Source organism: Fukomys damarensis, unplaced genomic scaffold (genome assembly GCF_012274545.1).
Source record: "Fukomys damarensis isolate Sample0158 unplaced genomic scaffold, DMR_v1.0_HiC HiC_scaffold_15, whole genome shotgun sequence".
Taxonomy (NCBI): domain Eukaryota; kingdom Metazoa; phylum Chordata; class Mammalia; order Rodentia; family Bathyergidae; genus Fukomys; species Fukomys damarensis.
Genome location: NW_022900927.1, coordinates 62,678,446 through 62,688,163, shown reverse-complemented (window position 1 = coordinate 62,688,163; position 9,718 = coordinate 62,678,446). Strand labels below are relative to the sequence as shown.

The window sequence follows — 9,718 nt, the reverse complement described above, 5'->3', positions numbered from 1 at the left end:
ATATATATATTATAGTGTGGTACTGGGGATCGAACTCGGGACCTGGAGCATGTGAGGTAGGTGGTGGCACCACTGAGCTAAATCCCCAGCCTGATGTATTTTAAGTTGATTCAGGATGTGGAGGCAGCTACAACAGTGCACATGAAGACACTCACGAAACAGGACTTCTGGAGCTGCTTCAGAGAGTGACAAGAACATGGGATTTGTGTGTGCCAAGAAGGGGTAGCATTTTGAGGAAGAGGTTAATGTAATAATTAAAATAATTTAAATCCTGATTTTTTTTTATCACACCTTGCCTAGTTGCCTTCCAGAGCGGGCCACTTAATAAACTACCCCAGCCATAAACATTAGATGTCTTTGTATGCACTTAGTCTGTCTTTCTCAAAGTGGTCAAGAGACCCGGCACAGAAACCACTTGTCATCTGTGCTCCGAATGCCGGTTGCGGGGCCCTCTGTGGAACCCCGAAGTGGAACCCCGAAGCAGCTCCCCTGGCCAGACTGCAGGACGGTGGAAACTCAGAATGCGCGTCCCCTCCTCCCTTCTTGCCCCACCTCCGCACGGCCTCTTCCTTTGGGGCGCCTTCCCTGACCTCCGTGCGTGGATCAGCACCTGCTGTGTGCATTGCTTCGTGGTTCCGGTCCGGAGCAGCAAGCGCAGACCCATCCGGTCACGTCAGCAGCGTCAGCCTCCCTGTCTAGTCCGGCAGAGACTGAAGGCGAGGACCGTGTGTCCGCGCCAGGTTAGAGCCCCGGATGTAGCACCGGGCTGGGTGGATGCTTAGTTAACGGTTGTGTGGTAAGTAGGAACAGAATTAAACAGATAATGTACACAAAGAATTAATAAGCAGAGAAATCAGTATAGAAACGACGAAAGTGAGACATTTTAGGAATAGTGCTATAAGAGACAGAGAGTCACATTGGGTAAACGTGCAGCTGCTGCATCTCTAGGGAGAAAGCCCTGATTCATAGCACTTGCCAGTTTCCACCGTTTATCTTCCCTTCCCACGTTGGCCAATTTCAAACCACGAACACAGTGCCAACTAGCGTGTAGAGTCCCCAAGGACTGGGCACCCAGCTCTTTTGAGTCAGAAGCCCTGGCGGTTGCAAGCCACCGCGTCCTGGAAGAGGAGGTGACAGCCAGATGGTCCTGGCGGAGTGCAGGCGGAGGTGACAGTCACAGGGTCCCTGAGCAGAGGGAAGGACCCAACAGCGGGCAGGCAAGACTGAGCCAGGCCAGAGTTAGGGGTAGGTGAGCGCACGCTGGTCCAGCATCGTGCTTATGTTCTGGTCGCTGTGCCACGGGGCTGGCTCCCACGCGGGAGCCGGAAGGGTCGCAGCACTCTCCCAGGCCCCGCTGTGCTCCTAAATTCGGGCCTGTGGCCCACAGGTCCGCTGTGGCCAGGCTCAGGAGCAAACCTGGACCGCGGCGGGCCCAGACTGGTCTTGTTGCCGTGGGACCCACACGTACATCTGTGGCTGCCATGCAGGCAGCGGCTGTGGGGTCCTCTTCCTGCCGCCTTCCACCAGTTCCAGCAGCGAGAACTGCCGAGCGGGCTGTCTTGTGTCTTTCCAGGCTGTGTCCCTGCCGAGAATGCCTGCTGCCCTCCACCGGCAGCTCGCGTGGCACCTGCTCTGGGGCTCCCGAACCCCTGACTCCGGCCGTGCAGAGTGAGAGCTGGCACCAGACACTTCCCCTCCTCCCCTGGACAGGACCCTCGCCGGAACGTGGGTTCCCCCCTCATCACACCTTGGACACGAGGGCAGCCCTCAAGTGCCGAGCTGAGTACTCACTGAGTACCTGCTTACGTCTAGGAACTGTACTAAAGGGCTACAAGATCCTAAAAGCCACTTTGTCCTTTAATAGCCTCGCTTGGTGGGACATATTTAAAAACAAAGATAGCGACATGGCTAGAGTCCCAGCTTCCTCACCCATAGAACAGGTTTAACCATAGTACATTTAGAGTGTTTGATGGAAGAGACGGGGAGTGGGAAATAGCGAGGGTGGTGACAGCCACGTGCTTGGAGGTGACGGCAACCATGAGAATCAGGGTGCCCATGGCGATGGGGATGGGGACAGAACAGCATGGACCCCTAAACTTGTCCCCAGGTTCCAGAGCGAGGCTGACCAGGATGCTATGGACGTGAGCTCCCGGAAGTGACTAATTCCGCCCCAGGAACAACTTCTGGGAGAAAGTAACCTTGAAGCTGAGTCTGGAATGCTGGGTGGGAGATTATTTACTAGTGGGGCCCTCAGGGATTTGCTGGGGACAATTGCCCCTTGCCTGCAGGGAACATTAGCAATCAGGGTCTGGAGCATTTGGTTGTCACAGAGCGTGGGGGTCTCCAGGTGTCCAGTCAGTAGAGGGCCAGCCCCAGGTGACACGGGACGTCCTGCTGAAAATGCCCACGAGCCTGAGGTGGTTTATAAGGACTCTCTCGGGTAGATCTAGTCCTGAGACAGTATTGGTTTAATACAATCGAATAAGTTTCCTGCTACAGTGCCACTTCCTGTCCGGGAACGTGCTGTGCTGTGCACAGAAGGAGGGAGGGGACAAGCCCGGAACCTGGGAGGGGCTCAGAACTGGCCCTGCTGGTGAGTTTCTCTGGAGGACCCCGTCAACAGCATAACTTTACCGGCCACGGGGTTTATTCTCCTGCAAGTTCCTTTAGTTGTTATGAGGGCAACGGTCTGCTTTGTGTAAAGTGGGAATTGTATTTAATGGCTTTAGTGCTGAATGGAATGCATGAGATGTAAATGTTTTTACGTTTTGTTTTACATCTCGGTCTAAAGTCTACGACTTTATGAGACTATTTTTCTCACATGGTCTCTCTAGGGCTGTGCACATTCGCAGCTTGGCATTTTTTCCAAGCTATTTTTTTTAAAAATTAGGAGTCCAGCTGTCCTAAGGCTTTAAAAACACCCGTAAGCCATTTGTACCATATAAGTTTGGGTGGGAGATAGTACTGTGGAATGCAGAATGAGATTCAGTGTACTCAAATGTCCCCAAGTCTTAGTGCAGTTGCTTCCTTTCTTTCTGCACTATTTCAGCCCATTCCTTCGTTGGCTGATGTGTCCCTGAAACCATCAATCATTTCACTGTTTTAATCAGTGGCAGTTGTTAATAAGATGAATGAGACGAAGGACCCCAAGGCCTTTATTCTAGTAGGGGGTCGAGATCAGTAATGATACTATGAACCAGCACTTACTAACGGCTCCTGTGTCAAGTGTGGGTGCAGTGCCTCCCTGTGGTCTCCAATACAGTAACCACACATGGTGGGGCCATTTATCAGCGCCACTGTGGGTGAGGAGGCAGAGGCACAGAGAGAGTAAGCATCTCACCAAAGAATCCACAGCCTCTGACAGCGTCCTATGTGCTGAGCACAGCTCTGGCCCGGAACGCTGGGATCGGAGCCCAGGCAAGGGCACTGGAAGGTGGGGAAGGAGGCCAAGAGATCAGCACTGGAGGGTTGGTGTGCTGGCCGGACTCAGAGGAAGTGGGTGTCCTGGGAGGGTATGATCCACAGAAGGCAGGCAGCCATGGGGCCAGGACTCCGGACTATCACGACACACTTGAAGAACAGCACAGTGGGTTCAGTGTTTGTGTCCCCCTTAAATTCACAAGTTGAAATTTGCAGCCTCAATGTGATATCGGGAGCAGGGAGGTGATTAGGGCGTGAAGGTGGGGCCCTCATGCTTGGGATTGGTGCCCTTCCGAAAGAGACCCCAGAGCGCTCTCTGACCCCCTCACCACCACGTGACAATATAATGAACAAGAAGGTGGCCATCTATAGCCTGGAAGGGCCCTCACCAGCACCTGACCATACTGAACCCTGATCTTGGACTCCCGGGTGCTAGAACTGTACCAGTCTTACACAAACATGAGAAAAATCAATGTCAGTGACCATCCAAGAGTCTAAAAGTCACTGTTGTTTACAGCACTTTTGTGCAGTTGGAATGTAAGCCTGCCCAGTCCGAGCTTGTTTTCTTTTCAGTTGATAAAATAAGAGAGATGCTGTCTCCTCTTCTTTCCCCTTTTTCCTCTCTGCATTCATAAGGAAAATAATAAAGGGCAATTATACCAAGCAGGAAGCTAGCTGAACTTTTCAGGGACCAGCACAGTGGAGCTCAGTGTTCAAAAGCAGGTGATGTGCATTAACTGGGCAGCTCTGCCCAGGAGGCACTGTTGGCCTCCAGCCCGCTTGTCCAATAAGGTAACTGGTTTAGAAGAGTTTGGACTGGCCCTAGGGCCCCCTGGTGGTAAGTGGTGGAGATTACTCTCGACCCCATTCTAGACTGAGTGGTCGTCCGTGACTACCACAGAGCGATTGTGCAGATCTTGGGTGACATTCACTGTACAGGACAATAAATCTTCACCCCAGGTGAATCCAACTACCCGAGGACCTGTGACTCCCCATTTTGTCCGTCTAACTTAGACTTCTTACCTAGCCTCTTTCCAGATAGAGCCCATTTATTTACTTATTTTGAGGAGAAGTTTGCAGTACACATATCCCTAAAACTCACTGCCAGTTCCTCTAACACTACAGAAAGAACTGACTTAAGGTATCTTATTGGAAATTTCTCAGAGGGCGGTAAAATCATGTGGGTGATTTCCTTGTGGCCTGTTCTGCTCAGGGGTTGAAGAGCAGCATCTTATTCAATCCTCATCACAGCCACAGTAGAAGGGAGGATTCTCCCCTTTTCATGGCTGGAGCAGCATTGGTCCAGAGGCTGTGTGCTGGGGCTGGGCTTTGCCCAGGTGTTCTGATTCCCACGCTCTCTCCACTCCACCGTGGTGAGGGTGAGGGTGGAGCTACTCATTATGTGGGGGGAAGGTGACGCCCAGAAAACCTGTCTGAGGGAATCTGCACCGGAAGACCTGATGGCCAAGTAATGAGCCTCATGGCGAGCACAGGGGTGGGTTAGGGAAGCACAGCGCGGCTGTCTAACTGCTGGGCTCGGCGCTCCATCCACGAGTCCCTCAAGCCATCATGGCCAGAACACAGTGGAGCAGAGATGGAAACTGCTGTCTGGAGACCGAGGACCTGGTCCCCGCCCCAGTCCAACCTCAGTCACAGCACGGCGCACCTGCGCTGCTGTCTCCTCACGGCTTCTCCTGCGGCTTGCGCCACAGCACTACGGAGTCGGCACCACTGTGCTCACTTAACAGATGGGGAAACTGAGGCCAGTGGGACGGAGCCACTGCCCCATCAGGCACCAGGCAGGGACCAGGCCGAGACGGCCCCTCCCTCACCCCCTTCAAACTCCAAATTCCTCTCTTTCCTGTCACACGTTCACCCCTGGCAGAAGAACCTCTATACAGACGTTTTCCCTCGTGGTGAGCCCCCTTCAGAAACCTGGACTCCAGGAAACCCCTCTGGACACCTCTGCTTTCCCCGATTTCCTTGCACACTGCCAATGAGCAGTGTTACATGTGTGAGGAAGCAGGCATGGACCCGAGTGGTCGAGCCCCTGTGAGTGCAGCAGCCCCGGGCTTGCGTCTTCCTAGGCACAATGGTTTTCTTCTGTTCTGTTCTGAGCACTTGTACCCACAATCAGGCTGCCTGCGGGGCATGGTGGTGCACACTTGGGAGGCTAAGGCAGGAGGATCGCTGCAAGCTCAGGCCAGCCTGTGCTGCATAGTGAGTTTGAGAACTACAGGGTGAGACCCTGTCTCAAACAACAACAGCAACAACAGCAACAGCAGCAGCGAAAATCAGGCTGGGTCCAGGGTCCTGAGGGCTCTGCTGGGTTTTACAAAGGAAATAACTGCTCAGCGATTCACTTATTAAACAGAGCGCCTTTCACTTTTGCCACCACTTTCGCCCTTGGGAGGATGGCGCTGGGACGGAGGACACTCACCCCAGCTGGCCCGGCGCCATCATGGTGCACTTCGCGTTCCTGTGACACGGGTTCTTGGACTTACAGAGGTCGGTCATGCTGCAGCCCACTCCGGGCACGAGGTGGTGGAAGTGCTGCTTACATTCGCAGTGAGACTGGAGAAGACGGGGGAGAAAGCAACCGGGACCCTCGTCAGGCACCGCGGCCGCTGCTGCTCTCTGGCAGCTTTCAGTCCTGGGGCCTGAACTCAGGGCATTCTACAGCTACGCCTGCAGCTGGCTTCACATATTTCTCGTTTTGAGTTGTGACCTTGCTGAGTCGCCCAGGCAGGGCTGCGCGTCTCCTCCAGGGGGAGGCGTTACTGCGTTAGAATAGTTGGTTTCACCTGGGGAGGCGGCCAGGACACTGGATGGTCAGCCCTGGAGGCCGAGGTGCTTCCACACACCCCACAGTGCTTCCTCCTGGCTTCCCAAGGGTGGCGGCTCAGAGCCCCCACGATGCCCAGGGGAGCGAGGGCGGGGTGGTACCTCGCGGATCTGCCTGGGGCCCCATTTTTTAAAGAGACAAAGCACTTGTTTAATCTCACTCTTGAGGTCCCGAGTTTTCCCCTACAGCCCTCTCTTCCTGGGTGAGAATTTCCCCGTTGGATTTTTCTGCAAATCAGCCCAGTGGGTACGTGTGAAGCACTTTTCTCCCTGGAGCAGAATCCCAGGAATACTCCCATCCGAGTGCAGCGCAGAGTGCAGGGGCCCAGCTGTGTCTGAGCTGCCCCAGAGCCTTCCTCCCTCTGGGCCCGAGACCCTCCCGCAGGACCCATCTCCTTGGAGCACCTGGGTTGCAGTTAGGGACCCAGGAGGCATCCACCGAATGTGAGCGAATGCACCGTCAGGCACGAGGCTCCTCCACCGGGACTCCCGGCAAGGTCTGGGTGTGACGCAGAGGGACAGCGGCTCACCCAGCATGTCCTCAGGGCTGCCCGACGCCTGTTCAGGTTCCATCCCCTGGGACAGGGTCCCGGGCCCTGAGGAGGCTCCCTCCTCTTCGCTTCAGACCCCAGACAGATGGAGGTGGAGGGTGAAACCCAGTCACATCCACCGAGGCGGGGCCAGTGGGCACAGGAGGCAAAAGACTCCAGGGGCGTGAGTTCACCTGCAGCAGCTCCATCCCGCTTTTAGCCACCGGCCTCACTCACCTGTCCAGGCCCGTCGTACTTGCATACGGTGGACGTGGGTGGGCAGTTCCCGAGGCCAGTCTGGCAGGGGTCCAGCGGTAGGCACACATGGCCGTCCCCGAAGTAGCCGTCCCCGCACTTGCAGCTGTGCTGGTTTGGCCCCAGGTACACACAGTGGGCACGAGGGTGGCAGGGTTGTTGTAGGCACGGGTTGATGGCTTCAGATGCAGCAGCGAGATGAGAGACAGTCAGCATGTGCCAGGACAGAGGAGGAGGACAGCTTAGCGGAGACCGTGGTCACAGCGACCAAAGCCACTCCAGTTCCAAGGGAGGAGGAAGCATTTCATCTCGCCCCATCCCACACGCCAGCCCCACCAGACTGACTGGCTCAGCCGTTGTGGCCACAAACACTCTGCTGGTGTATTGTAACCCATATGATGGGTGAGATAAATAGAAAGTAGCACGAAAGAAGACTAGTGCTTGTGGACTTTATAATATGCACTGGGCCCTGTTCGAAGCATTTGCCATATATTAACGAACTCATTTAACACGTTTAACAATGTTACAAGGCAAAGATACCATTGTTAACCCCATTTGGTGGATGGGGAAACGGAGGCAAGGAGGATTAAAGCTCATCTAGCTAATAAAAGGCCGATCGAGGAGCTGAACCTCGGAGGTCTAGATCCAGACTTCATCCTAACAAATGTACAGTGCAGCCTCTCATAAGGAGAAGAAATACAAATTTAAAAAATTTTGAAAAGAGGCATTGCATTTTACACTAATATTGATTAAGATGACATAAATGTATAGTGTCGATCTAGGTGCTTTGAGCACAGAAGGAGACGTGGCCTTTCATTGAGGATGGCCATGGTAGGATACGCTCTTTGCCTGGCCCACTCCATATATTTCACTTAGCTGCACAGAGCAAAGTAGAAATGTTGATGTTAAGTGGTCGTGTTAATGTTAAGGAGCTTGTGAATGCTTCTGCTGTCAAATAACCTAACCAGGGAAGAACCTGGCCAGATGGAATTCGACTCACGTTCACAGCTTTTGCCATCGCCTCTGTAGTTGGGGAGGCACCGGCATCTTAGCTTGGTTCTGTCTTCGTTCAGCGGTGAACATCTGGAGTGTTCTGGGCAGAGCAAGGCTGCACATTCAGGGACAGCTGCACAGAAAGAGCGTTGAGCTTTGTGCACCAATTCTAAGAAGACCCAAACTATAGGGTTTCCTTTTATTAAAAAGCAATGTAGACTCATGGCAATAACTTAAAAAACACAATACATGAAGACTAATTGTGTTGTGATTCTCACTCCTCAGCCCCAATTCCCAAAGAACCGATGCCGAGCACCAACATAATACATTTATTTGTAAACTCACTTGGATGATGTGTTTCACCAAAGCCAAACCCTGTTAAAATGCTCAGTAACCCGATTTTTAATTTACCACCATATCATGGAGTTCTTAAGGGTCAACTAATCTTGAAAAGCTGCATAGGACTCATGATATTGTGACACAGATGTCTGCAAAGCGCTACGAAGAGCCGGACCAACACGTCGGGATGCGACAGTGTCATGGGAGCCTCGGTCAGAGTATCAGGTTTCGGCGCTGTTTTTCCAAGCCCAGTGTCCTCAGGGCCAGGCCGAGAGGGCCTGCGTGGCCCACGAACATGCAGTGGGCTGTGTCACCCCAGGGCTTCCGTGGCATTTGTTCTCGTGTTTCCACAACAGTGAGTTGTCGAGGGCTTCTTGTGTGAGGAGGTTAGGGGTCAACGTAGAGAATGACGGAGAATTAGCTAGCGGACATCAAAAAGGCTTCAAAAGAATAAAAGAATGGCAGGTGTGTAGGAGAAATCGCTCCAGGCCCCAGGGCTGAGTAGCCAAGGCAGAACCTCCCTCTCTCTACCACTGAGATGTAGAGGTCAGCGGAGAGGGCGGGCCTGGCCATATTATGGGGAGGAGTCGCTTTGTAGGGAATCTGCTTTCTTGGGCACCAGAGAGCCCGTCCACCTGGAGGTGCCTCAGAGATCGCTTTGCACATGGAAGCTGCTGGCTTCCAGGTGCTAGTGGGGTTAGGGGGTAGGAAGCCACCCCTCAGAAGTATGTCCTGGGCACCTCTGACTTGCCGTTTAGGATGAAGGTGAGGCCACCAGTTCTGCAGATGTGTGTGGGACACGGAGACCGGGTGCAGAACAGCACACCACTGGGCTGGGGAATGGCCCAGGCTGCCTGGGACTCCTGGCGATGCCACTACTGCCCCAGTCAAGCACTGGACAATACTTGGGCCAAATGCTGCAGGAAGCTAAGCTCCCCAGGAACCTGGCTCTGGGAAGCAAATGCAGAAAGCTGTTCTTCAGGAGCCAGGTGCATGAGCCAGACCGGAAACTAGAAGAAAAGCCTTCTTCTTCTTCCGGCGTCCTACAGAACCCTCTGTGGGTAAGGTTTCCCATCTTGCTGGCTGGCAAAGGGGAAATCTGTACAAAGCCCATCTCCACAGGATGTGAGACTGTGGAGAATTGGCCCCAGGAGTGGCCTGCCGAATCAACAGCTCAGAGAGAACTCCTCCCAGCCCTGCAGCAAGCGAAGTGCTCAGAAGTGGTGCTACCTCCAGTGTCCCCCTTCCACCGTCCTCCGCACCCGGGCAGGGTCATGGATTCGTTCCCACGGGCAGGGTAACGGTGGAGCTCATAATGAGCAGGTGCTTCTCTGCCC

The 9,718-nt window shown here is 53.8% G+C and overlaps 1 protein-coding gene across 6 annotated transcripts in view; it reads right to left on the bottom strand.

Annotated features, from left to right (window-relative positions):
• The window catches only part of Stab2 (stabilin 2), a 135,497-nt gene that overhangs the window by 101,123 nt on the left and 24,656 nt on the right, over positions 1-9,718 (bottom strand). For all 6 annotated transcript variants that reach the window (XM_010631342.3, XM_010631344.3, XM_010631338.3 and 3 more), the window contains exons 7-9: positions 8,050-8,175; positions 7,032-7,228; positions 5,861-5,994 (exon numbers count right to left, since the gene is read on the bottom strand). In XM_010631342.3, the coding sequence (XP_010629644.1) occupies positions 5,861-5,994; positions 7,032-7,228; positions 8,050-8,175 (457 nt within the window). The remainder of the gene's footprint in view (positions 1-5,860; positions 5,995-7,031; positions 7,229-8,049; positions 8,176-9,718) is intronic.